Below are 23,077 nucleotides of genomic sequence, written 5' to 3'. Positions count from 1 at the left end.
CGAGGTCAAACTGCGCAACAGTAATGGAGGACTTTTCGCCAAGAATCTAGCGAAAATCTCAGTGTTTTCGGAGCAAAATTAGAAAGGTGGCGATATATTAACCATAGCAGTATAAAAAGGATTCCTTAAATTTATCCAAAGACGTGGAAATGAGATAATCGCCGATTTTAAGTTCAAGTTACGTCGGCCGAAAACCTTCCTTCTCTGACAAGTTGGTTCGATATATATTTTGTTCAAGTTTTCTGGAAGAAATAACTTACTTTATATTATCGCGATGTTTCATAAAGGCGGCCCAGGCAAGCAACGAGGCTTCGGTTTTGGAGGTTTTGCACTGGCAGCAAAAAAAGAAGATCCCTTGCCGAATAATCTTGGGAAAGGGATTCCAGTTGCAAAGCCAGGTGGAAACGTGAAAACGCAATTCTCCCAGAAAAATCGACAACAAGGTGTTTCTTCCTTTCCTCTTCCCGGAGCCAGAAAACCGTGAGTACAATGCTATAGCATACCGAACCTTGGAAATCAGTGGGTTGGAATTAACAAAAAAAAGTATTTCTTGTATACATTTACATGTAAGCTTACATGCAAGAATCGCTTTTGTTCTCTCTTATTGTTTAAGGTTTGAAAATTATTCATTTCCTTGCAATCTGTCATCGAGATCGTCTAAAAATTGGTTGAGCCTCTCTATACTTGAAACTCAATCCTTGAACCGTGATACTCGATTCTCAATAACTTTGAGGATCGAGGATCAAGTTTTCGAGTCAAGACTGCCAATTTACTTTTGCAAGGTACTGTAGTTGTTGTAACATTATTAAAAAATCAAGTTTTATGTTTTTCTAGCTGGTCTCCATCAAGGAAAAATAAATACTTTCCCCCACCAGAAATGTCTTTATTACCAAGCAAGGAGCAACTACTGTATAAAATATAAGGCCACTTTGGTCCGCCTTGTTTACATATGTCAGCATGTTCTGAAGAACGAGGCATAACATAGTAGATGCTATTCTTATGCAATGAGATGTAAATAAGGGGCCCTGTGTTCTATAATTTTATCCCCAAGTAATCAAAAAGATTCCTTGTTTTCCTTTAATTTTTTTTTGCAGGATCTTTGTAGATAGCGATAATGAAGATGATGAAGCAAAGTTTGTTGATGATGATGATGACGAAGATGAAATAACATCGTCCAATCAGAAAATGGCAGATGATGACGATGAGGAAGATGAGTTAGATAAATTCATGGCAGGAATTGAGGTAAGATTGCAGTAAAGCTTTGGTCCAATAAGGTGAATTTTAATAAGTGCATTAAGCAAAATCCAACAGTTGAAGGGGGTTGGGGGGTTGTGATTTTCGTGGGGGTTTATGACCATTTTCTTTGAAACTGTCACTTGGTTTCAGTCCAAAATATTTCGTTTTTCCCTTCCCAAATCAGCCATCATCCTTAACATTTTCACTCTTTTCAAACCAAACTGGCAAAAATTTGTGTTGAGAGCTTTTATCAAACTGGCAGGCTAAACTGCCTAAAGTTGTACATTGTAAATTTAGAGCAGGCACATAGCTTTATAATTTGTTTACAAGTATAGGTATGTCCTTCTATGGTTATCAAGTTGAATGTAACAATAAACACTGAACAATGAACAGGTAGAGATAGAAAGTCCTGCCGATGACAGACTTATTAAATTATTTTTTAACATTAGAATTACCCAAGGTAGTCTGTTATATAAGCCTTGTTGGCTTCCTCGGGCTACATTTACCTTGCCTTGTTAATGTTTAATTTGTTAATGTTGTATTTGTGTGTGTGAGGCAATCAATAAACTGAAACTGAAGCAGGGGGTGTTGTCAATTTTTTTCCAGAAATATAAAGTTAAAAATATGCATGGATGACTGTTGAATAATGGTACAGTGTTTAACAGTTTTGAAAGTGGTCTTTCATTTGGCAAAGATGGTTCCTTCTATTGACTGAGGTTTTCTTGCGACTTTCTGTGATAGGAGATAGGAAAGCTTTGAGAAAAGAGGGTCACTTTTTGGAGGTACATGTACACCCTAAAAATGCAGATCTAGTTGGAGGTCCATCTGGTTTCTTCCAAAACGTTTTTATATTTTTGGTGCCAATCGCAATGATCCTAAGTGACCTTGAACTTTCCATCTATTAGCTAATTTAATTTGTTGATTGGCTTCTTTGTTTTTTCGCTTTTTCATAATCTGTCAGCATGAAGTTCAAAAGGAAGCAAATTTGTCTGAGAAAGAGAAAATTGAAAAAGAAAAGAAAAGGTAAGTTGATTTGCTAGCCTGTATATTGTAGCATTTGACCCAAGCACTGTGAATGAAAAAACTTAAAACTTCTTTGGTAAAATCAAGTTTTAATTTTTATAAGTACTCATTTAAGTCTGTGTCCAGGTAACTTCATACATGTAGTAACAAAAGTGGTTCTGGCTTATATTGTAATCTCTGTGATAAACAGGCTGCCTACATGTATCTCATGTTGTCTGCATTTGATAAAATAATTGTATATTTTTATTACTACAGAAAGTTTTGCACTTTTTGCAAATTTGGTATGGTTCTGATTGAACATCATGGAAATTATTTTACTCACAAAATTTTACCAACCAATTTTGTATACATGTAAGTTCTGTAGATTCTAAAACCTACAAAAATTAATTATGAAGCTGTCATGTAGGACATGATCGTAAATAAGATAAATGAATTATTAAAATTTTTACTAAATGCAATGTAAATATTGTATTCATAATTGATGTAACATTGTCATTTTGCATCAGAATCAGAAGAGATGACATTGAGGAGGAAGATGATCAGGAATCATATTACAACTACGTGAAGAATGCCCCAATAGTCGCCTATCCAGATGATGAGGAAGAACTAGAGTATGACAGTGATGGCAATCCTATTGCCCCAGAAAAATCAAAGGTACATGTAGTTATTTTGTTACAGTACTTAAGTTAACAGCAGAAATCACTCGACGTCCTTTTGTAAAACTATAATACATTGTTTAATGGGCCGATTGCATGAGCCAGGCTGGTTCAGTTTGCCAAGATTGCTTTCAGTGCAGTATTATGTGGGACAAGCCAGCCCATCACTTGCTAAATTTAGACAAAAAGTTGTCATGTAAAAAATGTTTGAATGGACTCTCTTAAAATCAGTACTTAATGTCATGTACATGTATGCCTGCTGGCAAGTGCTGATGTTAGAAAAATTATCAAAGAGCCATTATTATTTGTTATTTCCATATTGAGAAAAATTGGTCTTGTTCTAGTTGTTTTACAAGTTTGTGGGCCTCATCTTTTCTCTACACATATCTGACCACAATAAAAGTAAACACAAGTACTTCAAAGATGTTTACCCGATATGGACCTCACGCCATTTCAATAGTATCTTCATGGTTTATTTTATCGTATCATGGATCATCAAATAATTAACAAATCAAGGGCAGTTTTATGGTCTGTACTCTTAAAATAAAATGTTCAAAACTCAAGTGGCGGCTGCTTGTTTTGACTGCCAAGTTTCGAACATTTATGACACCATATTAAGGTGAATAAGAGTACAGACCATAAAAACTGCGGTCTGTATTTTTTTTTACAGTAACTAAACATGGAAAGAGTACAAGCGGAATTGGCTTTATTTTCCATTGTGCAGTTCCAGAAAATATCCATACTCCCCCCACGGAAGGTTTTTTGTTTTGCGCCCCCCATCCCCCCCAGGAAATTCCAGTTTAGCGTTATACTTTGCTTCTAAAATTTTGACTTTTAAGACCCCTCCCCCTAGGAATTTCCAATGACCTTCCATGGGGTGGGTATGGATTTCTTCTGGAACTGCACATTGAGAATAGCGTGCATGTTACGTGTACATCTGACGTCATTTTTATTGTCTGTACTCTTATAGACAATAGCTATGAGCCAATCAGTGTGCAGGAATTTTGACAGTTATTGTAAAAAAAAATTCTACATGTATACTCTTGGCAACATTAAATTTCGTGCACAAGTCCATTTCAAATTTTTTTTTTTCTTTGTCTGCTTGTTTTGTCACAGATAATTATACCACTGCCTGCTGTGGATCACTCTGAGGTACATTATATATACATGAACTTGTATTTAAGGATGATGTGGAATTTAGATAACTAAATTTCTAGTATAATGTAATGCACTTTTAAAGTAGAAAAATATTATGTAATTTAAAAAAGTAACATGTTTGCCTTTTCAACATGATTATCAAGCAGAGGATTGAAAATTGAGTTAAAAAAAATAATATTGGAATATCAGTTACTGTTAAAGTCACACATTCTTTTGATCTGCACCATTTTGTACTGCAGTTAAGTTTTGTAAAGTGCTTTTATTAAGGGTTTTTCATGACTATGATATTGAGAGTTGATTAGTTGATTAGATCGACTGTCCCATACATGTACAATCTTGACTCCAATCTGTATAAAGAGTGTGTTCTTTCTACATTGAACGCATTTAAATAATAATTATTCTACTGTTTTACATGTATGGTAACATTAATTTTTTAGATTAACAACGGTGTGCTGTAAAAAAATTCTTTCATTTGTTGTAGATTGATTACCCAGCATTTGAGAAGAACTTCTATATTGAGCATGAAGAAATCTCTAAGCTGACTACCCATGAGGTCCAAGATTTAAGAAAGAAGCTAGCAATGAAGGCAAGAAAAGAGTTTAAAGATTCAACTCAAGAGTTGACAGCATCGAAAGATTCAGTTTTCTATTCAGTGGTACCTGTAGAGCTGAAAATAAACTGGCACTGATTATTTCAACTGCAAGAAAAATCATGTGCCATAATTATTGTAGTCTTCAAGATAAGGAGGGCTACTTACATGTACATTGTATTTGACACTCTCTCCTCCACAGAGGTCTCTTTCACGCTACAGCAGAGACAAACTCACTCTTCCCATCGTCCCCCGTGCCCCATTTTTCTTCATTTCCGTTTTCCTTCCCATTTCTGACTGTTTGCTTCTGTTTTTATGAAGGAGCCTATGCAGAGGAGACAGTATTTGACGGGGTAATCGGTTTGCTGAAGGGAGGGAGGGTTACACCTGAGGAGAGGTGTGGGGTAGGGTTTGGGGCGTCTTGCCTCAAGGGATTGGTGTATCGGAGAGGAAGGTTTATTTTGAACCATAGTCTCTAAAGAGAGGGCAAAGGGGGTTTACACCTAAATGGAAGTGTGTGTGTGGGGGGGGGGGGGGGGGAGTATATTGCCTCAAGAGAGGATGGGTGTATTGGGGAGGTAGGATAATTTTGCACTGTCATCCCTTTGCTCAAGAGGGGGGTGGTGGGTTACATCTGAATGAGGGTGGGGCATATTGTCTGAAGAGAGGAGGGATGTATTGGGGAGGAAGGTTTATTTCACAGGGAGTGTGGGGGCATCTTATTGCCTAAAGAGAGGACAGGTGCACTGGAGAGGAATGTTTAATAGAGAGATTATGTGTCTTCTGAATAAATCTGAAAAATGTACAATGTAAGAAAGGGCCATTTTGGTCCCAACAGGTTTGGCCACTTTACCAACTTCCAATACTATTATCATTGATTGACAGGTGTCAGGAGCTTTACCCGTCAGGCCATCCATCAGTTTTGCGCATTTTGGGTTTGATGATCAGCTCATGGGTGTCATCAGAAAGTTAGAGTACACACAACCTACACCCATCCAGTGCCAGGTATAGCAGTGATTTAACATCTTTCCGTCGGGGAATTGTTGACAAATTATTTTCTTTTGCTTACTCAATCAAGGGCACCCAATGAGTGCATGAAACCAAAATAGTTATTTAAATATTGTTGCCTGCATTCCCACATCACTGTATGGCCTGTTTGGATTCTCTACCACTGAACTATAGGAGACTTCTTAGAGCTTGAAATTATTTGGACCTACTTAATATAATTGTTAACATTATGGAACCACCAATTATCATTAACAATTACTGTCATGAATTGTGAAAGAAATGTGATGTTATGTTTTAATCATGGTAACTAAATGTTCAGTCAGTGACACAGGCATACTGGGAAAAAGAAAATCCGAGTTCTCCTAACAGGAATCAAACCTAAGACCTTCCGATTACTAGTTCGGATGCTCTACCACTGAGCTACAGGAGACTCGTGGAATCTAGACCATTAAACAAGGTTCAAATCCTAGCAGAACTTAGGACATTGGGTCATGTTGATCTTGAGTCTCCTGTTATTAAGTGTTAGAAGATGAAATATATTAGGTCCCTTTCTGTGAGAAAAGCTGGTTTCTAAAATCTCCAAAGAGGTCCTAATGGACTCTCGTAAGTCAATATCTAAAATAATTGCCACGTGTAAATAAGTATTTCTCTTTTAGGCAATTCCCGTTGCAATGAGTGGCCGTGACATCATCGGCATCGCCAAGACAGGTTCTGGTAAGACAGCAGCATTCCTTTGGCCAGCACTGGTCCATATTATGGACCAACCCGAGCTTGAGCCTGGCGATGGACCCATTGCGCTTATCTGTGCTCCAACAAGGGAACTTTGCCAGCAGATCTTTGTTGAGGCACGACGGTTTGGAAAAGTGTACAACATTCATGCCGTGGCAGTGTTTGGTGGTGGCAACAAGTATGAGCAATCCAAAGCTCTTCAGGAGGGAGCTGAAATTGTTGTTGCTACTCCAGTAAGTAATGTAACCTCTGGTGTTAAATTATTGTAATTAATTAAGTGCCTTATGTTGTTGTTTGTTTTTTTGTTGTTTTCGTCAAAGCATTTAAAAATTTGTAAGGTTTCAAGAGCAGCCTTTACACAGATGTCTTCCATTTCTACTGCTGGATTTTCAGGAAGCAGGAGATGTCTACAGACATGCTTTGATGTTTGTATACTTACAGGTCTTTTTTTTAATTTTTTCTCAGTAGTAGAAACCGAACTTTGTGGAAGTGCAGGGGGGGGGGGGGGTGGGGTGAAGGAAAGAGTGTTTATATTGAGGAAAAATTGTAAGCTCCAAGGGCCTTGTATTTTCTACCAATAAGAGGTGGGACAATCCCCCTTGGACCCCTGCCCTGGGTTGGTTTATGATTTCATCTTCTGACTCAGTATGCTAGAACTATGGCCAAGGTTAACAACAACAACAACAACACAAGCTTTATTTTCCCCCATTTGGTCACATTACAGTTATAATTAATTATTTAAAGAAGAGAGAGGGACGCTGGCTACCTGGAATAATTGTAAAGTTAAAGCAGGCAGGTTGCCAGTTTTACAAAAGTAATAATACCAGTTTAGGTCGGTACACAAACACAGATTTTGTTGCTCTTTCAAGACTACTTCTGTTTCTTTAGTTTTGAAAGATAAGTGGATATGAAAAGGTTGTGATCCAAGACGACTGTCTGATTATTGTTTCATTGGGTGTAAGCATTGTACTTCTGCACCTGTAGGGCCGACTGATTGATCATGTCAAGGCAAAAGGCACAAACCTTCGAAGAGTAACTTACCTGGTGTTTGATGAAGCTGACAGAATGTTTGACATGGGTTTTGGTACGTAAAAATATCAATTTTTATTATATAAACACCAGTGAAATACCAAGTGAGCTTTCGCGCGAAAACGTGATATCTTCACACGTGAAGATAACACGTTATTTTCACACGTGAAGATAACACGTTATTTTCACACGTGAAAATAACGCCGTTACTATGGTTACATAATAAATCGCGCCTTTCGCAGCGAAAATGAAATGGTTTGGTATTTCATTGGTGTTTATATAATAAATAGAATATTTTTCTCGTGAAATATTTTTCAACACTCGAAGAGAAATTTCGTTTTTCGCGCGGCCATGTAATATCCTCTATGTCTTTTGCTAGATACAGAGGCACGTTGCGCGCTTTGTAACATCTGATTACCAGAATAATGACCCTGACAGTGTCACTACGCTTTTAAAGGATCTCAGTTGGATGTCATTAAAGAACAGGAGAGAAGTAGACAGACTTTGTCTTTTCAAGAAGGGATTAGATAACAACACAATCCTGCCCCTGGATGAATTATCAAAACCGACCAGGGGCCAGTTGTTCAAAGGCCGGATAACTTTATCCTGTGGATAAGTCACTATCCAACAGTTTCAATCTGTGCAAAGATTTCAGTATTTTCTCTTGTACAAGCGAATATGCACACTCTAACCAGAGTTAAGTTTGGGAGTGTACGAAAACCTTGGACAACATTTAACGTGAAGTATATTTTAGACCCTGTATAGTGCCTTATCCAGCGGATAAAGTTATCTGGCCTTTGAACAATTGGGGCCAGAAAGACAAGACATATGCATAATAGACATTACACCACAATTTATGCGCGCACAAACATATTCAAATTCAGTTTTGTACCACGCACAATTAGAGATTGGAATAATCTACCACATAATGTCGTAGAAATTGCGGACGATGCTAAGTTCCGCAAATTATTGTTATTTATGATTCTCTAGAAATCCGCTGACCCGAGATGTAAATAATATCATTCATTTAATGAACGAGGTTACATCAAATACAAATAAGTGAAGTGAAGCTAGAATTTTAATACATGTATAAGATTGTGAATGGAGTTGTGTTAGTTGATTAGGCATTTAGAAAGAAAAATGGTAATTGAAATTCAAGGGAAGCATTACAGTAGGTCTGGTAGCCTGCGTGCAGACATCTTTTATTATTTTATGGTTATTTTAGTCACAGGAGCGCATAATTATGCTTTGTAGTCTTCACAAAAAAAAAATTAAAAGTGGGAACTCAAAGTTTTTCTTAGACTTACATTTTACTTCAAAGGAATCTATGTACAGTCATGTACAGTTAATGACCGGTTGATACTCTTTAAAAATTAAATCGACGGTTGAAAACAACATTTACCGACTGTAGCATTTTCCGTTTGAAGTACGAAGTTTCGGTGATTATTTTTGAGCAGGCTTTACGTTGTGCCTTGGCAATGGAAGAAATTGAAACCGAAATAGATTTTCATCGCCTTTAAGACTCGCGTTATACCTCACGAGGGGGTGAAGCCTTGGTACTTACAGTTTTAAAGGCTCTCGCGGAAAGGCTGTCTCGTCTTTCGAGACGAGACGAGGGACTTGGGAGTCCCATCCCGCGAAACGCGAATCGTGTCTCGTGAGAGGGAGTTAACTTTTTCAAGAGCGGTACTGTAAATCACCCAACCTTTTACCTATCGATCTTCGCGGTAATTACATTTTGTCACTTAGTAAACTTTGAACAACTAGCTCTGGCCTTAGTTCGTTTGCTTACTTCTCAGCCAAGCAGTGGAATTCGCTGCCTGATTTTATCCGTGCTAGTGCTTTTACAGAGTTTAAGAGAAAAATTCAGGGCTTTACCTTTTGCTTATATACAGTAAAACCTCTCCTTACAGACACTTCTTTAATATGGACACCTCTCTATTACGGACAGTTCACTTGGTCCCTGAGAGACCGAAATCGAAATAAAGCCTACCTCTCTAAAACGGACACCTCTATAATGCGGACACTTATCCCTGTCCCCTTGGTGTCCGTAATAAAGAGGTTCGACTGTATACATTTTTTTTCGCTGAATAATTTTGTAACGATATATGGATATATTTGTAAATACTAGTCTCTTTTATGTGCATTTGTATTTCTGTATTTTTGTGTTCTCGAAGGTATCAGCTTCTGTAAGCTACTATGAAATTCGAGAGTAAATAAAGTTTATGTATATGTATGTATGTACCTCATTCATGCCTAGTAGCACATAAGTAAATCACCCTAAGCTCTGTGTTTTTCTTACCTATAGAACCACAAGTGAGGTCTATCGCAAGCAATGTACGACCAGACAGACAAAGTAAGAGCTCTATGCCAGCTAACAATTTTAACAGATCAAATGTTTTTCAAACTCAAGGGAAAATGTAAATGCACTTGTAAATAGCTTACCGTAGCTAAACCTCAGGCTTATTTACAGGTGTCCCGCCCAAACTAATGGAAACAAGTAATCAAATCAAACATGACAGGTTTAAAATCCCAACTGGAAGGAGGCAGACATGATGGCTTTTACAAGTCAGCTTGGCCGAGGAGTTGGACAGAGGGAAACTTGAACCTGACTGCTTGGCTATCAGGGAATTTTTCTTCAAGTCAGGGAAATCATAAATTCTTTGTTTAAGGCTGTAAATTTTATGTATGGGTTGGCACTTGGTTTATAAAGAAATGTTGTACGATTTCAAGACTTATCCAACAGTCTTTTTTTGTTTTTTGCTTTGTTTGTTTGTTACTAAAGAGTTAATTTTTTCAGTCGTAGCAGCTGGGTTGATTTGAGTGTAAATTGGTTTTCACATCATCACTTTATATGTAGCGCTATTCCTGCCTGACACAGTAAATATTCCTTTTTTGATCTTGTGTACAGCTTTACTTTTCAGTGCAACATTCAAGAAAAAAGTTGAGATGCTCTGTCGTGACATTCTGACAGATCCCATCCGAGTTGTTGTCGGAGAACTTGGTGAGGTAAGACAAAACTGACCGACTGTCGAACTTGCCACTGTATTATGTATATAATGTCGCTTGCAACAATGCAGTGGAACCTCTCACGGACACCTCCATAATACGGACACCTCTCTATTAGGAACAGTTCACCTGATCCCTGAGAGCCCGAAATCCATATAAAGCCTACTTCTCTAAAACGGACACCTCTATGATACGGACGCTTATTCCTGTCCCCGTTTCAAATTGAAGTTGATTCCTTGCGCGTTGGCATCAAAGGCCAGGATTATTTTGCAGGATACTGGTGTCTTGACTAATTCTTTTGACGAATCGTAAACGAGAGAATCTGATGTTTGCTGTTTCCCATAAACACAGTGCAAAAATTCTCTGTTTCTTAAGTTGACAATGCATATCTTTGGTGTGAGATTTTAGAGTTCGTTTCTGAGCGTTTGTGCACCAACTTAATGTTTTGTAGATGATGATTTTCTTTCCTTACTTTTTCAACTCATCAGTGGATGGTTGTGATTTCAGGCAAATGAAGATGTGACACAGATTGTGGAGATCTTACCGACACCCTCTGAAAAATTGCCGTGGCTTACAAGACGTCTTGTCTCTTTCACATCAGGTACTGCAACGTTGGCCGTTTTCACACTAGAGACGGATTATCCGTCTGACGCGGAGTGTTCATCAGACGGATTGACCGTCTTAATAGGGAAATTTAGCAACGACGACGGCGACGGCAGCGAGAACGTCACTATTAAAATGAATCCGCGTTTTTTCAAACGCTGTCGCAATTATTCCAACTCACTTTAAATGTCAAATGTGGGTGAAATTTTCTGGAGATGAATTCTTGGAGACCGCAGTCAAGTTAAGAAAGAGAAACAAAAATTTTTCGTCGTGTGTTTACGTCCTCCATAAAACGTGGCATCAGGAAATTTCACGTGCTAGCCTTGCAGTGACGGCAAAGAAATGTACCAAAAAGTGTAATGCACGTGCAGAGTTGTTGTTTTGGTTACAAAACGTATTGCTTTTTTGATGTTCTCGTTGCCGTCGCTGTCGCGTTGCTAAAACTCCCTTTAGGTATAAGTTCTTATAAAAGTTGAAGGAAAAGCGATGAGCTCATCACATTAGCGACACTGCAGGAAACAGAATTCGAATTGAGTTACCTGATCCGATTTTTGATTTACGCGCGAAGCGAAGCAAGGCAATCAGCTTGCTGTAGTTTGTCCCCTCTCGTTTACAGTGCGCGCATGTCCCTTCAGTCTATTCTAGAAATGGGCCAATGAGGTCCTAGTGGGGCCCCTTCGCTTATTTTAGGGGGCCCTTTTCCAAGGAAGGTGACCCAAGAGAGGGGACCCCAAAAGATAATTAAATTCTTTGTACAGTCTATTCAGAAGCAACTGAAGAAAGTGCAGAATAAGAACACAAAAACAAACGAAGAAGAGAAAGGCAATTGCCGGAGACTGTAAGAAAAGTATATAGCGGGGGCCATATAAATCTTATCGTCAGTGATGTTTTCGAATACTTTATTTCAGAAAAAAAGGACTTATCCATGGACACAATTTTTTACGCCCCATTTGGTGCGTCCACGCAAATCTTATGCGCATTTTTTTTCGAATCGCGGAAATCCCGAAAAGCCGCGCTCTAGAATGAACCCTGCGCCAGAGTAGTGTGCGCTGGAGGTTTGTGTGCCCTGAGCTTGTTCATCTGTGAACAGATTTGAGCTTAAAACAATGCTTGTTGACGTTCTTGTTACCTGGGCGCTTTTGAGGCTTTTGTTCTTTTCTTCAGCTGGTAGTGTGCTCATATTTGTAACAAAGAAGTTGGACAGTGAAGAGTTGGCTGGGAAATTGAAGACCAAAGATTTTGAAGGTATTTATACCGCTTCTTCGGAGATATGAAGGAGGCTAGGATGCTTGGGGGCCGGGGACTGCGGAATCAGGGGATCTAAAATATTGCGTTGTCGTTATTACTAGATCCTGCCTCTTTTTTGTGTGCTTCAGCCTAATATCCTTCTTGCTACTGCAAAGGCATGGTCATTAAGTGATTTCAGTTAGTGATTTTTGCCCAACAGAGGAGTATTTCCACAGCTGAAGGGAAACCCTTTAAAGAATTGACAGTATTGTTTCTGCAAACAGTTAACATTAACATGTTGGCGAATGTAAGAGCAAACACTAAAAATTAAGGCAAATAAGAGTAAACCGCATCCAGACCTTTACAGATGTTCTGTTGGACTGAGACACAATTTATAAGTGAACCCAGCCACTCTAACGGAAAATGTGTAAAGCATTTGCGTGGGAGGATACACGCGTGTAACGAGTGGCATCCCTCCTCCGCGCATCAGAGAGAAAAATCCCTAAAACTCGGAGTAAAGGGTCGAGTTCCATTTTTTTTTTCTTCCACGCGTTGGAGAAATTCCAGCCTTGTTTATAACCTGGCGTAAGCATTTACTGTTTTTGTAGATAAAGAAATGGTACTGAAGAAAATGGATAAATAGGTGCCCGGGTTCGATTCCGGACCTGAGCGTCATATATGGGTTGAGTTTGTTGTTGGTTCTCATCCTTGCTCCGAGAGGTTTTTCTCCGGGTACTCCGTTTTTCTCCTTTCCTCAAAAACCCACATTTCTAAATTCCAATTCGATCTGGAAACTGTCCCCAATCAGTACTCTTCGCTAAATACATTGACACTTAAATGAAGTTATTTATTTATTTATTTATTTATTTATTTATTTATTTATTTATTTATTTATTTATATTCGTGCTTATGACGTCATAAAGTTCTAAAAAAAATCGACATTCAAAGAATTAGTGCGTCACATTTTGCACCTTGGCGATCTTCTATTATCGGCACTTTGATAAGCGTGTGCCGTTTAAGTTTTAAGCCTTGGTAAAACGGCGCATGAAAGTCGGTGATAGCTGATAATAGTCAAAACTATCATCCACTATTATCAACTATCAAGCGGGTGGTCAAACGGCTCAAAGAAACTCGTGATAGCTGACGATAGTTTACCGTTAGCCTCTTGTGTCAGGCATCTGTCAAGTGTAAACATCGCAAACATGCCCTCGAGTTAAGTTACAAAACTTCGCATGGATGAAATTTTCGCGGCGAAATAGGGCGGCAGCTTGCTCCGTTATCCTTCAGTGGTTGGAAGAACTAACGGAAAATGAATCTAGAGAGCGCTGGTGGAGAAAACAGCTGACTGACTATCATGCGAATGGTCAAACGGTAAAAACTATCATCAACTATCATGAAGAATTTGAACACGCTCAAAGTGAATGATAGTTGATGATAGTCGATGATAGCGCATGATAGTTGGTGGTCAAATGGGCGTGCGAGTTTTAACTATCATCAACTATCGTTGACTATCCTGCGCCGTTTGACCAGGGCTTAAGGCCTTTTTCTGTTCTGACCACGTGACTTGCCAAATATGGTTGTGACTCGAAGACCTTGAAAACCTTTTCAAAATCTTGTCTTGGGTTTCCAGGATTGACGATTAGAAACTTTCGTTAGCAAAAATATGATAGTTGAGTCACTCCAGCCTTAAACTTGGTTATTTGATCCCCTAAATAATGGTACCATTCATGTACCTTTACCATATGTAAGTGTGTTATTTGTTGTTTTTCTTGTGTTTCTCTTCAGTTGTGTTACTGCACGGAGACATGGATCAATTTGAACGTAACAAAGTCATCAACGCTTTCAAGAGGCAGGAAATCCCCGTTTTGGTGGCTACTGACGTGGCAGGTAAGAAGTAATGCAATTTGTCGTATCAATAATTAATAACATCATTTACAATAACTGTCAAATTTCTCGAACACTCGTTGGCTAATTTTCATCTTCAATAAGAGTACAGACGGAGGAAAAGTCCGGAGAGCCGACACCATCTGCGAAAGTTCTGCCAAACGTTTTGTTCGTAGCGACTCGGATTTACGCAAAATTGTGGGAAACACAGAGATACATATCTTGGTGGCATGTGATTGAAGGCGGTGCTTTCGTGAACTTTTCTCGTAATTTTGTTTCGAGAAAAGTTCGGCGAAACAATGCCAAGCGTGACACTTGCCTTGAGCCACCAGCTTCATGAAATCGTGTACATTAGTTAGTTCCCAGCAAGGTGTTCAAAATGTATCGTTTATTTGTGAATGAACCCCTTCAGACGGTTGGTATTATATTGGAGGATAATTAACTAGGAAAATGAACAGTTGGCAAAGAAGTAAAGGGTGCATTCTTTTGGGGCTATTCTAGCTATTCTTATTCCGGTTTAGAAATAACAGAATACAGCGTACACGGAATTTCAAGTTCGAAAAAGAACGCTCCTAAAATCTGGAAACGGAATACCCTTGGCGGAGGTGACCTGAGAACTACTATGTTTGCGCGTGCGAGCGGCCGCGTAGGATTTCCCGCCAAAAATTTCCCAAAAGAACGTGTATTCTGTCTATTCTGATTTTGTAAACGCTTTTCCTTCCATTCTGTTCATTCTTCTTTTGGGAGCAGAATAAACAGAATGACATTTCGTTCATTCCGAAAACGGAATAGCTCCCAAGAGAACACAAATACCGTCTTTTTAATTCCGAGAGAACACAAATACCGTCTTTTTAATTCCGAGTATTCGGAATAGTCCCAACGAACGCGCCCAAAGATTTAGAGGAAACTGTGAAGCCATTATCCTCTAATATACCAACAGGCCGGGAAAGGGTTTGTTTATCTTATAACGCTCCGATTAAATAGACAGATTTAGCATCGCGTTTACGTGAAACGGCAAACGTCGCCTTGCCGCTTGCTGTTTCACGTAAAATAGCGTGAACCTTTTGACTTTAGCTTTAATTTTGCAAGTTTCGATGAAACTGTTTTTGCGACTCACTGTGATGAGTTCATGAAGAAAAGTACAGTAAGGAGTGAGTTATGAAGGGTTTTTTAAACATGAAAAACTTGCCGGAAAAATAATTGGGTACTTGTTTTCAACAATTAACTTCTTATATGTATAAGAAAAAAAAGGAAGAAATACTTCCGTAGTTCTCACGTAGACGGCAAACGCGAAATAACCTGTTTTCACGTAGAAACGGCAACCGGCCAACGCGAAAAATGGTCACGTGGTCACGTCGTCATTTTTGCCGTTCGCGTTTCACGTATTACGTGATGCTGTTGCGCGCTCAGAAAAAACAAAATTATCAGCGATGGCCAGGCATGATTACAACCAAATTAATGCAAGCTGACTAGTTCCATACATATATGTTATTTACCGGGCGGGACCATATTTCCACGGGAAGTTATTTACGTGTAACTGTTGCCTTTGTTTGTAAACTTTCGCAACAATTATTTCAATTTGCCGCGAATAGCGCGGATAAAAATCCGGACCGTGGTCCGTATCGTAAAAAGCTGGACTGGTTACGAGCGCGCGATTAGCCAATCAGATTCGAGGATTTGAGATTCCGGCCCTCGGAGATGCTTCAGAAAAAAAATAATACATTTTATTAGACTGTGAATGGATTACGACAACGAAGACTTCAAACATGACGTTCTTGGTTTGTTTTTTTCGTGGGAAAAAATTGAGCGAGGGTTATTGTCTGATAACAGCTGTCCGTTTTTGTACCATGTGACGTGTTTTCTCCAATGAAAACACAGAAATTAATCGGTAGACTATAACTTTAACCATTAATAGCATTATCTTTTAACAACTGACTGATATTTTCTCAGGTCTTTTACTTACAGGCCGATCGTATCCATTTCACATAAAATTCATAAAAAGGCAACAAATACAGAAATGTTCTACATTCAGCATGCTCATTAAGTTCTATTTCTTTTTCAGCGCGTGGTTTGGACATTCCGTCAATCAAAACTGTCATAAATTATGACGTTGCACGTGACATTCACACGCACACTCACCGTATTGGTCGAACTGGCAGAGCGGGTAATTTATCTTTCCAATATCTAGAATGGTATATATAGTTATTTCATACGTTCAATTTTCCGACATTAAGGACCTTCAGAGTTCGAGTACGAGTGCGACTTTCAAATTTTAAACCAGTGTCGTCCCGAGAATTCTCGCTATTTCCTGTTGTTTGCCAGCAGATAAGGAGACCCTAGAAACAAGATTGCTGTGAAAAGTCATTATCTAGACAACGTAAACTAGATTTGAAAAGTTTTACTCGTACACAATCTTGTACTCTAAGTCAAATTTGAAGATTTCTTCTGACTGCTCAAAGATCCCTTGGCACGTGATTTCACTTGAGATTTTAGTTTTTTCCAAAGATCCTGCGGCTCGTGGTTCCACTTAAGTTTTGAAGTAATATGTCAAAAACGAGGGCGAGTGCTTTATCACGGGTTCCAAATACTGAGAAACAGATGAAAGCACGAGGCCGCAGGCCGAGTGCTTTCATCTGTTTCGAGGTATTTGGAACCCGTGATAAAGCACGAAGCCCGAGTTTTTGACATGTCTTCTCAAATGAAACAATAAAAAATTAATCTCATTAAAATGCAAATGTTTGATCTCAGATGAAAAACATGTTTCATCTCAGATGAAAACCTGGTGGTGTTTCATCTGGTGTTTCATTGGGGTATCAAGATTCATCCACCTGACCGAAATGGAGGTCATTTATTGGCTTTTGACTGCATGAATTATTAATGAGTTTGAGAACATTTTATGACTTCACTTTCGTCGATTTGTTAAAGTTCTACGCTTTTCTCTCTTTTTGTGCAGGGGAGAAGGGTGTTGCATACACTCTAATAACTCCAGCAGACCAAAACTTTTCTGGAGATCTCGTGCGAAATTTGGTAAGGTTTCTTATTTTTATTATTTTTTTTTTTTTCACAATTAATTTATTACTGTTAGACATTAGTGCGACGCGCCTTACCGTGCCCACCCAACAAACCTTTTTTTGCAAGTTAGCCATAAAATACAAAACGACATGTTTTCAATAATGAAGCAAATCAATAAAGTTTCTTATGGGAAGGCTCTGCCAGGAGTATCCCCCACCCCTTACCTGCTGGGAAAAAATTTTATCCCATGACGGTCTTGAACCGATGGAAATGTGCTGTTAATTCTAAGATTGAAACGTTTTTGTTTTCCTCCTTCAGGAAGGCGCCAATCAAGTGGTGCCTGAAGCTTTGATGGACATGGCCATGAAGGTGCGTACTGGTTTGTTCCTTTGTAAAATACTAAAATACAACGGAAAGTGACGAGAAAGAAGCTTAGTTGCTTTCCTCACGGGTGCATGTTTGCTAGTGATTAATCCTCTTTTACTTGTCTGAATCCGTTAGAAAAATGTCAAGAAGTGATAAAAAAAACCACATGTATATTTTTTATGAGCAAGTAATCAAAGAAAGAGCAAGGCTGATTTCACGGTCGGGGAAATATGTTTTTTCAATCTGTCGGAGGACACGGCCTTTGTTCTTCAGGGTATTTTTGAAACTGACTCTATGGCAAAGAAGTTACAAGTAAAATAGTTGCAATTGATACCACGATAACGTAGGTTTTAAGTTACACTTTCATTTTTTTTATATAACGTTACCAAACTTATAATAATTTACATTTGATAATGGTGACATGTCGTCGCCGAAACGTCATGTTTTAATCTCGCTACTTTTTATTTTGAAATGTCTCTCCAAATCCTTAGTTATCTAAAGTTACAAAAACAAAACAATATTTTTTTTATGAACGCGGTACCTTTACGCGGACACGGAGCACTGAAATCTCTCAAAACGAAAAGGTGCTCTCAATCGAAGATAAATCGCTTTTATGTTTGTTTGTTTGTTTTTCTGTTCCTTTTTTGTGTTCATATAAAAAGGGGAATACGGAAATTCATTTGCCGATGCAAAATTTTGTCTTCTCCAACTTTTGTCCGTCGTAACGTGGCATCCAAATCTAGTACCCAGACTCCTTACAGGAATTTCTCGGTAGAGCTGCACCTTTCAAAAGCTCTATTTTCATTGGACCCTGATAACCTGCAACTGTATTGTTTTTTAGGGTTGGGTGCATTGTGATCTGTTGTGCGTTCTTTTGTTCTTTCGACCAACCATACGTTGCAAACGGTGCGGGTCGCCCGAATTTCTAGGAATACCAAATTAGCCCCGGGGGGGGGGGGGGGAGGGGGTGCGTGCGGCTCGGTTCTCTAAACCCTGACCTGTTTCAGACCTAAATTTTGTAATTTTTCGGTTCTCTTTTTCAGACCTGGCTTATAAAATTCATACCCATTTTGAAACCTGGTCTCTAGAATCCATACCCTTTTCTGTACAATCCATGCCCGTTTTCTGTACCCAATTTCAGACCAATACGTCTCAAAAACCGTACCCTTTGGCGCCGGACATACCCAGCCTGTATAGCTTATATAGGGGAGAACCCCTAAACCTCTTATTGCTTATTGTTAATGTTGATAAGAATTCATGGTAGCCATGATCAGAGCGTTGTTGAGCTCAATATATTGTTTCTTTTTCTTTACAGAATGCGTGGTTCCGCAAGTCCCGTTTTCGGCACGGCAAAGGAAAGGCCAGTGGCAGAGAGGGAAGACCACGCATGCGTGAGAGGCCTGGCTTGGGGATGCAAGGATCATCAGTAAGTTTTTCGCAAATAATGAACCAAAATTTCATGTTGGTGCACGTTCCTTTGGGACAAATTATAGTTTTAATTGTAGTTAGTTAGGTAGATCGATAGAACGGTTTTCAGTTGAGTATCGTGAAACCAAAACCTTACTCTGGCCAATCGCAACACAACTAGCCAATCAGAATTCGAAGAAAATACATGTAACTGGCGCCAAGCGCGGGAAAACGCGTGCGGCGTAAACACGATTGGTTTTGGTGTGGATTCCCATTGGTTGAGAAACTGGCACGAGTCATGTTAACCAATCACAGAGCGTAGTAATGCAAAAACCAAAGCAAACGCGAAATTACTTTCGACACTCAATTGAAAACCGCTCTAGTTGATAATGATTAATTTATAAGCTTATGGAATTGCCGTGTCTAAATAAAGTATCGTATTGAAAAGTTTGTTTTATGCGTTTGTCATTTCCAGCAGTGCACATCCGCTCCCCTCCCCTCCCCCTACCCTCCCCCTACTCGGGCGATCCCCTGGGCACCAGTATGTTTTGTGAACAAACGGGCAAATTTCTAAACGCCTACATAATGATGAAAATTATTTGACGCCAAAATTAGTCTCATAAAAGTCTTCTTGTATCGTGTTGTCTCAGAATTGTTTCAGTGTCGTTCTGTGGATCTGCCATTTCAGTTGTATCCTCCTCAGTCACAGCCAATCCCAAATTTATTTTTCGCTGATGCAGTTCTCATTGAGAGCAAGTAACAATGCTGTGAGGTGAATATCACGTGGGCGTCAAATGCCCCGGTTAAAACTAATGCCCGATCCCCCTTCCCCCCCCCCCCCCCCGCCACCCTACCGGGTTGATATGATGGAAAAATGCCCCACCATTCCGGTGGGATGAACACTGCTAGAATTGACTGATACATCACCCTATAGTGGTTAACATAATATCAAGAAATTGCCCTAAAACCTGGCAAGCTAGCAAGGCGTTCTACCCGGGATTAACCCCCCCCCCCCCCCATGCCCTCTCCACCCCTCCCCACCCCCTAATGACCCAACATCGATAGGTGCATTAGTCAAAGTCAAATAACTTTATTTATCCACGGTATTCTCATCAGTTACCCTAGGTATTACTTATAAAAATGCTAGTTACAAAATTCGTAATATAAACTATCTAAACCTATAATAGATTAAGTAAATTGCTTTACAAGAGAGCCGTGTTTGCATTACCGATAGTGTGCCTTCTGAACGTTAATTTTTGTTTGTTTTTGCACAGGATACCCACGTCAGTGATAATAGAGCTTCACAGTATTCCACTCTAGAACCATCTTACTCTTCTTCAGTATCGTCGTCTTCATCAAAGTCTTCTTTTCATCAATCTTCTTCCCCATCGTTTGGTGGAGTGTTCGGTTCCACCGCGAGAAACGATCGAACGTCAGCTCTGAAAGCTGCTTTCCAGGTATTTTACAACGTTTTGGTATTTTACACCGAAAGTAACTAAAGAGGAAGATCGCGCTAGTTTGAGTGGCTGTCGTGTACACTCATTTTTTGTATAAGAATATTGTCTTTCTGACCCAGGCTGAATATTCTTACTTTCCTGCCGATGTTAGGCTGAAAACATTCTTGTAAATATTCTTAGATTATAGTGTATGATATTCCGTTTTAGAATGCATTGGGGTACGGTATCAATCACAAGTGTTTGTTGTCCAGGCCCCAGTTGTTCAAAGGCCGGATAACTTTATCCGCTGGATAAGGCACTATACAGGGTCTAAAATATACTTCACGTTAAACGTTGTCCAAGGTTTTCGTACACTCTCAAACTTAACTCTGGTTAGAGTGTGCATATTCGCTTGTACAGGAGAAAATACTGAAATCTTTGCACAGATTGAAACTGTTGGATAGTGACTTATCCACTGGATAAAGTTATCCGGCCTTTGAACAACTGGCCCCAGATCTGTATCGTGTTACATTGTGCACGTGCGCCGTCGCTTTTCGTTGCAGCCAGCGAGCTAGTGCAGGTTTTTACCGTTTTATTGGCTAGTTTTGCCGTTTAGAGAAAGGACGAATTTTACACGGTTTAGTTAAAAACATATAATTGTATTGTATTTACAAATTTTCAACACTTTATTTATTTTGTTTTTAAATCTCAGCCTCGGGTTTTTTCTTAAAATATTCTTAAAATTTTGCAAATTTCAGCCTCGATGTTCTCTTAAAATAAATTCTTATATATAAAAGAGAGTGTATCTCCTGTAGATTGTCACCCCAGTGTACTGAGACTAAGGATACGTGTCTCTCGCTGCCGATGTGAGTGCGTTAGAATGGACTACAACTTGAAAAATGTTCGGCTAACTTTTTTCAAGGTCTCGTGTTTTCGTTTCCAAAATGCACTAGAGAAGATCATCAGTTGCTCTTTTCAAGAATTCAGTTGATTTCTTTTTCTTGATGTTCTAGAATTATTTTCAATTCACGGGAAAAGAAAATCCGAATTCTCCTAACAGGAGTTGAACGGCTACTAACCTTCCAATGTCGTTTACCAGTCAGGCCAATAACCAGACACATTTATACCATCTACCGACGTTCCACAATTTACTTGATTCTTGTGTTGTCTTTCGCTCAGTTTGTCGAAGCGTCAGTCAAAGTCACCTCAAACAGTCCATCTCAGGACTACACTCGCTCGGGTGATCACAATCTACCTGCTTACTTCGTGTTTGTCTTCCTCTCATTCACCAGGCGCAGTACAAATCTCACTTTTGCGCCGCCTCTTCGTCCACTTCAAACAAATGGGACGCTACCAGTCACCACAGCACCTCCAAGCCACCTGAAAAACCTGTTCCGTCAAAACCGCCGGTCAAGAAATCACGATGGGATCCTGTTTAGTGATTGTCGTCATAGCACTTTTCCCTCCCCTCCCTCAGCGACCCTCAATGCCTCCCACAAAGTAACTTTTGTTTTAGGAAATCCCAGAAGTAATGGGGACACTGGTCATATTGGCGACCTTAGACTTAGCTTGACCCTTTGCTGACGGTTAAGGCAATTCACATGCCGTCGCTAACACCGAACTGGAAAAGGAATCGTCCTTGGGCAAAGGCTGATCTCTCAATTTTACTGATAAAGAAAAGAAAAGGAAACAGAGGGTAGTTTAAAAGCCTTACTGTGACATTTACACTAACCACCTGCAGATAACAATCAGCCTGTAAATAGTGGCCGGGGATCCTTCTTGGCTTTAGTGTATTTGGAGAACACTTTTTTAAGAGAAAGCGTTGTTGCTGAACTAGCTGGACCATGACAAGCCTTTAATGCTGAATAAAGCTTCCTTTACTGAAAGAGCAGACTCATGTTATGTGACGCAGTGTATTTTTGGTATTGACTCTTTTTCGTGCATTTTGGCCTAGAAACATTAAAAGGACCTACGTCCTCGCATTGTACGACACTGCACTGGAACTGAAAACGTCACGTCATTAAACAAAAACTATACTTTTCAATCATATATTGTTTCATAGCCTCTTCAAATGTAAAAGTATTAAAAGCGGTCTTTGGAATGAAGTGGTACGAACGAATCCCCTCCCCTCTCCCACCACTTCGCCATCCGTTACCATGGCGAAGCGCTCGGCGAGACGCGCTATAGAAGTGACGGTAGTTGCGGCGCTATCGATAGTTTATACCTGTGAATAACCTACATAGCAAGCGTCCTCGTAGACTATGAGCAGTCTATCTTTTGTTCGAGAACGCAAAATATTCGAAGCGGGAGTCGCGCGCGCGAGCGGCAAAGCCGCGAGTAGCGGCGTCTTCCGGCGTTCGCGCACGCGACTCGCACTTCGAATATCTTGTATGCGTTCTTCCCCACGGATTCTTGAGCAAAAGAGAGACTGCCTGCAGTCTAGCTTTCTCGCAATGTACCCAAAGTCTTTAAGATTGGCGTTTCCATGGATTTTTATCTCGTGGTTGATGATTAAGACAAATAGAGTGTTTTCACATGACGTCACAGCGGCCATGTTGGTGTCCCAAAACAAAGAAATGGCGGCCATGTTGGTGTCCCAAACTAAACCTCTGGGAATTGAACTCTATTTCTATGCAAATACTTTCTTTTGTTTCAGTAAACCAATATGGCCGGTAGTCACGTGAATGAAAACACCCCATAGCACT

At 39.6% G+C, this 23,077-nt stretch overlaps 1 protein-coding gene across 1 annotated transcript; it reads left to right on the top strand.

The window, feature by feature from the left end:
• Positions 1-22,258, top strand: LOC146452388 (ATP-dependent RNA helicase DDX42-like). The gene is made up of 20 exons (XM_085097916.1): positions 1-480; positions 1,095-1,242; positions 2,198-2,259; positions 2,766-2,913; positions 4,032-4,067; positions 4,555-4,659; positions 5,548-5,667; positions 6,327-6,632; positions 7,384-7,483; positions 9,737-9,784; positions 10,340-10,437; positions 10,945-11,038; positions 12,205-12,285; positions 14,053-14,154; positions 16,214-16,315; positions 17,105-17,178; positions 17,482-17,532; positions 18,845-18,955; positions 20,211-20,393; positions 21,665-22,258. The coding sequence occupies exons 1-20, from the start codon at positions 275-277 to the stop codon at positions 21,809-21,811; spliced, it is 2,322 nt and encodes a 773-aa protein (XP_084954042.1). The 5' UTR covers positions 1-274; the 3' UTR covers positions 21,812-22,258.
• Positions 22,259-23,077: the final 819 nt, after the last annotated feature.

This window comes from Pavona decussata, unplaced genomic scaffold (assembly GCF_977016875.1).
Source record: "Pavona decussata unplaced genomic scaffold, jaPavDecu1.1 SCAFFOLD_371, whole genome shotgun sequence".
Classification (NCBI taxonomy): Eukaryota; Metazoa; Cnidaria; class Anthozoa; order Scleractinia; family Agariciidae; genus Pavona; species Pavona decussata.
Note: the sequence above shows the minus strand (reverse complement) of the source record. Positions and strands in the feature narration are given on the sequence as shown.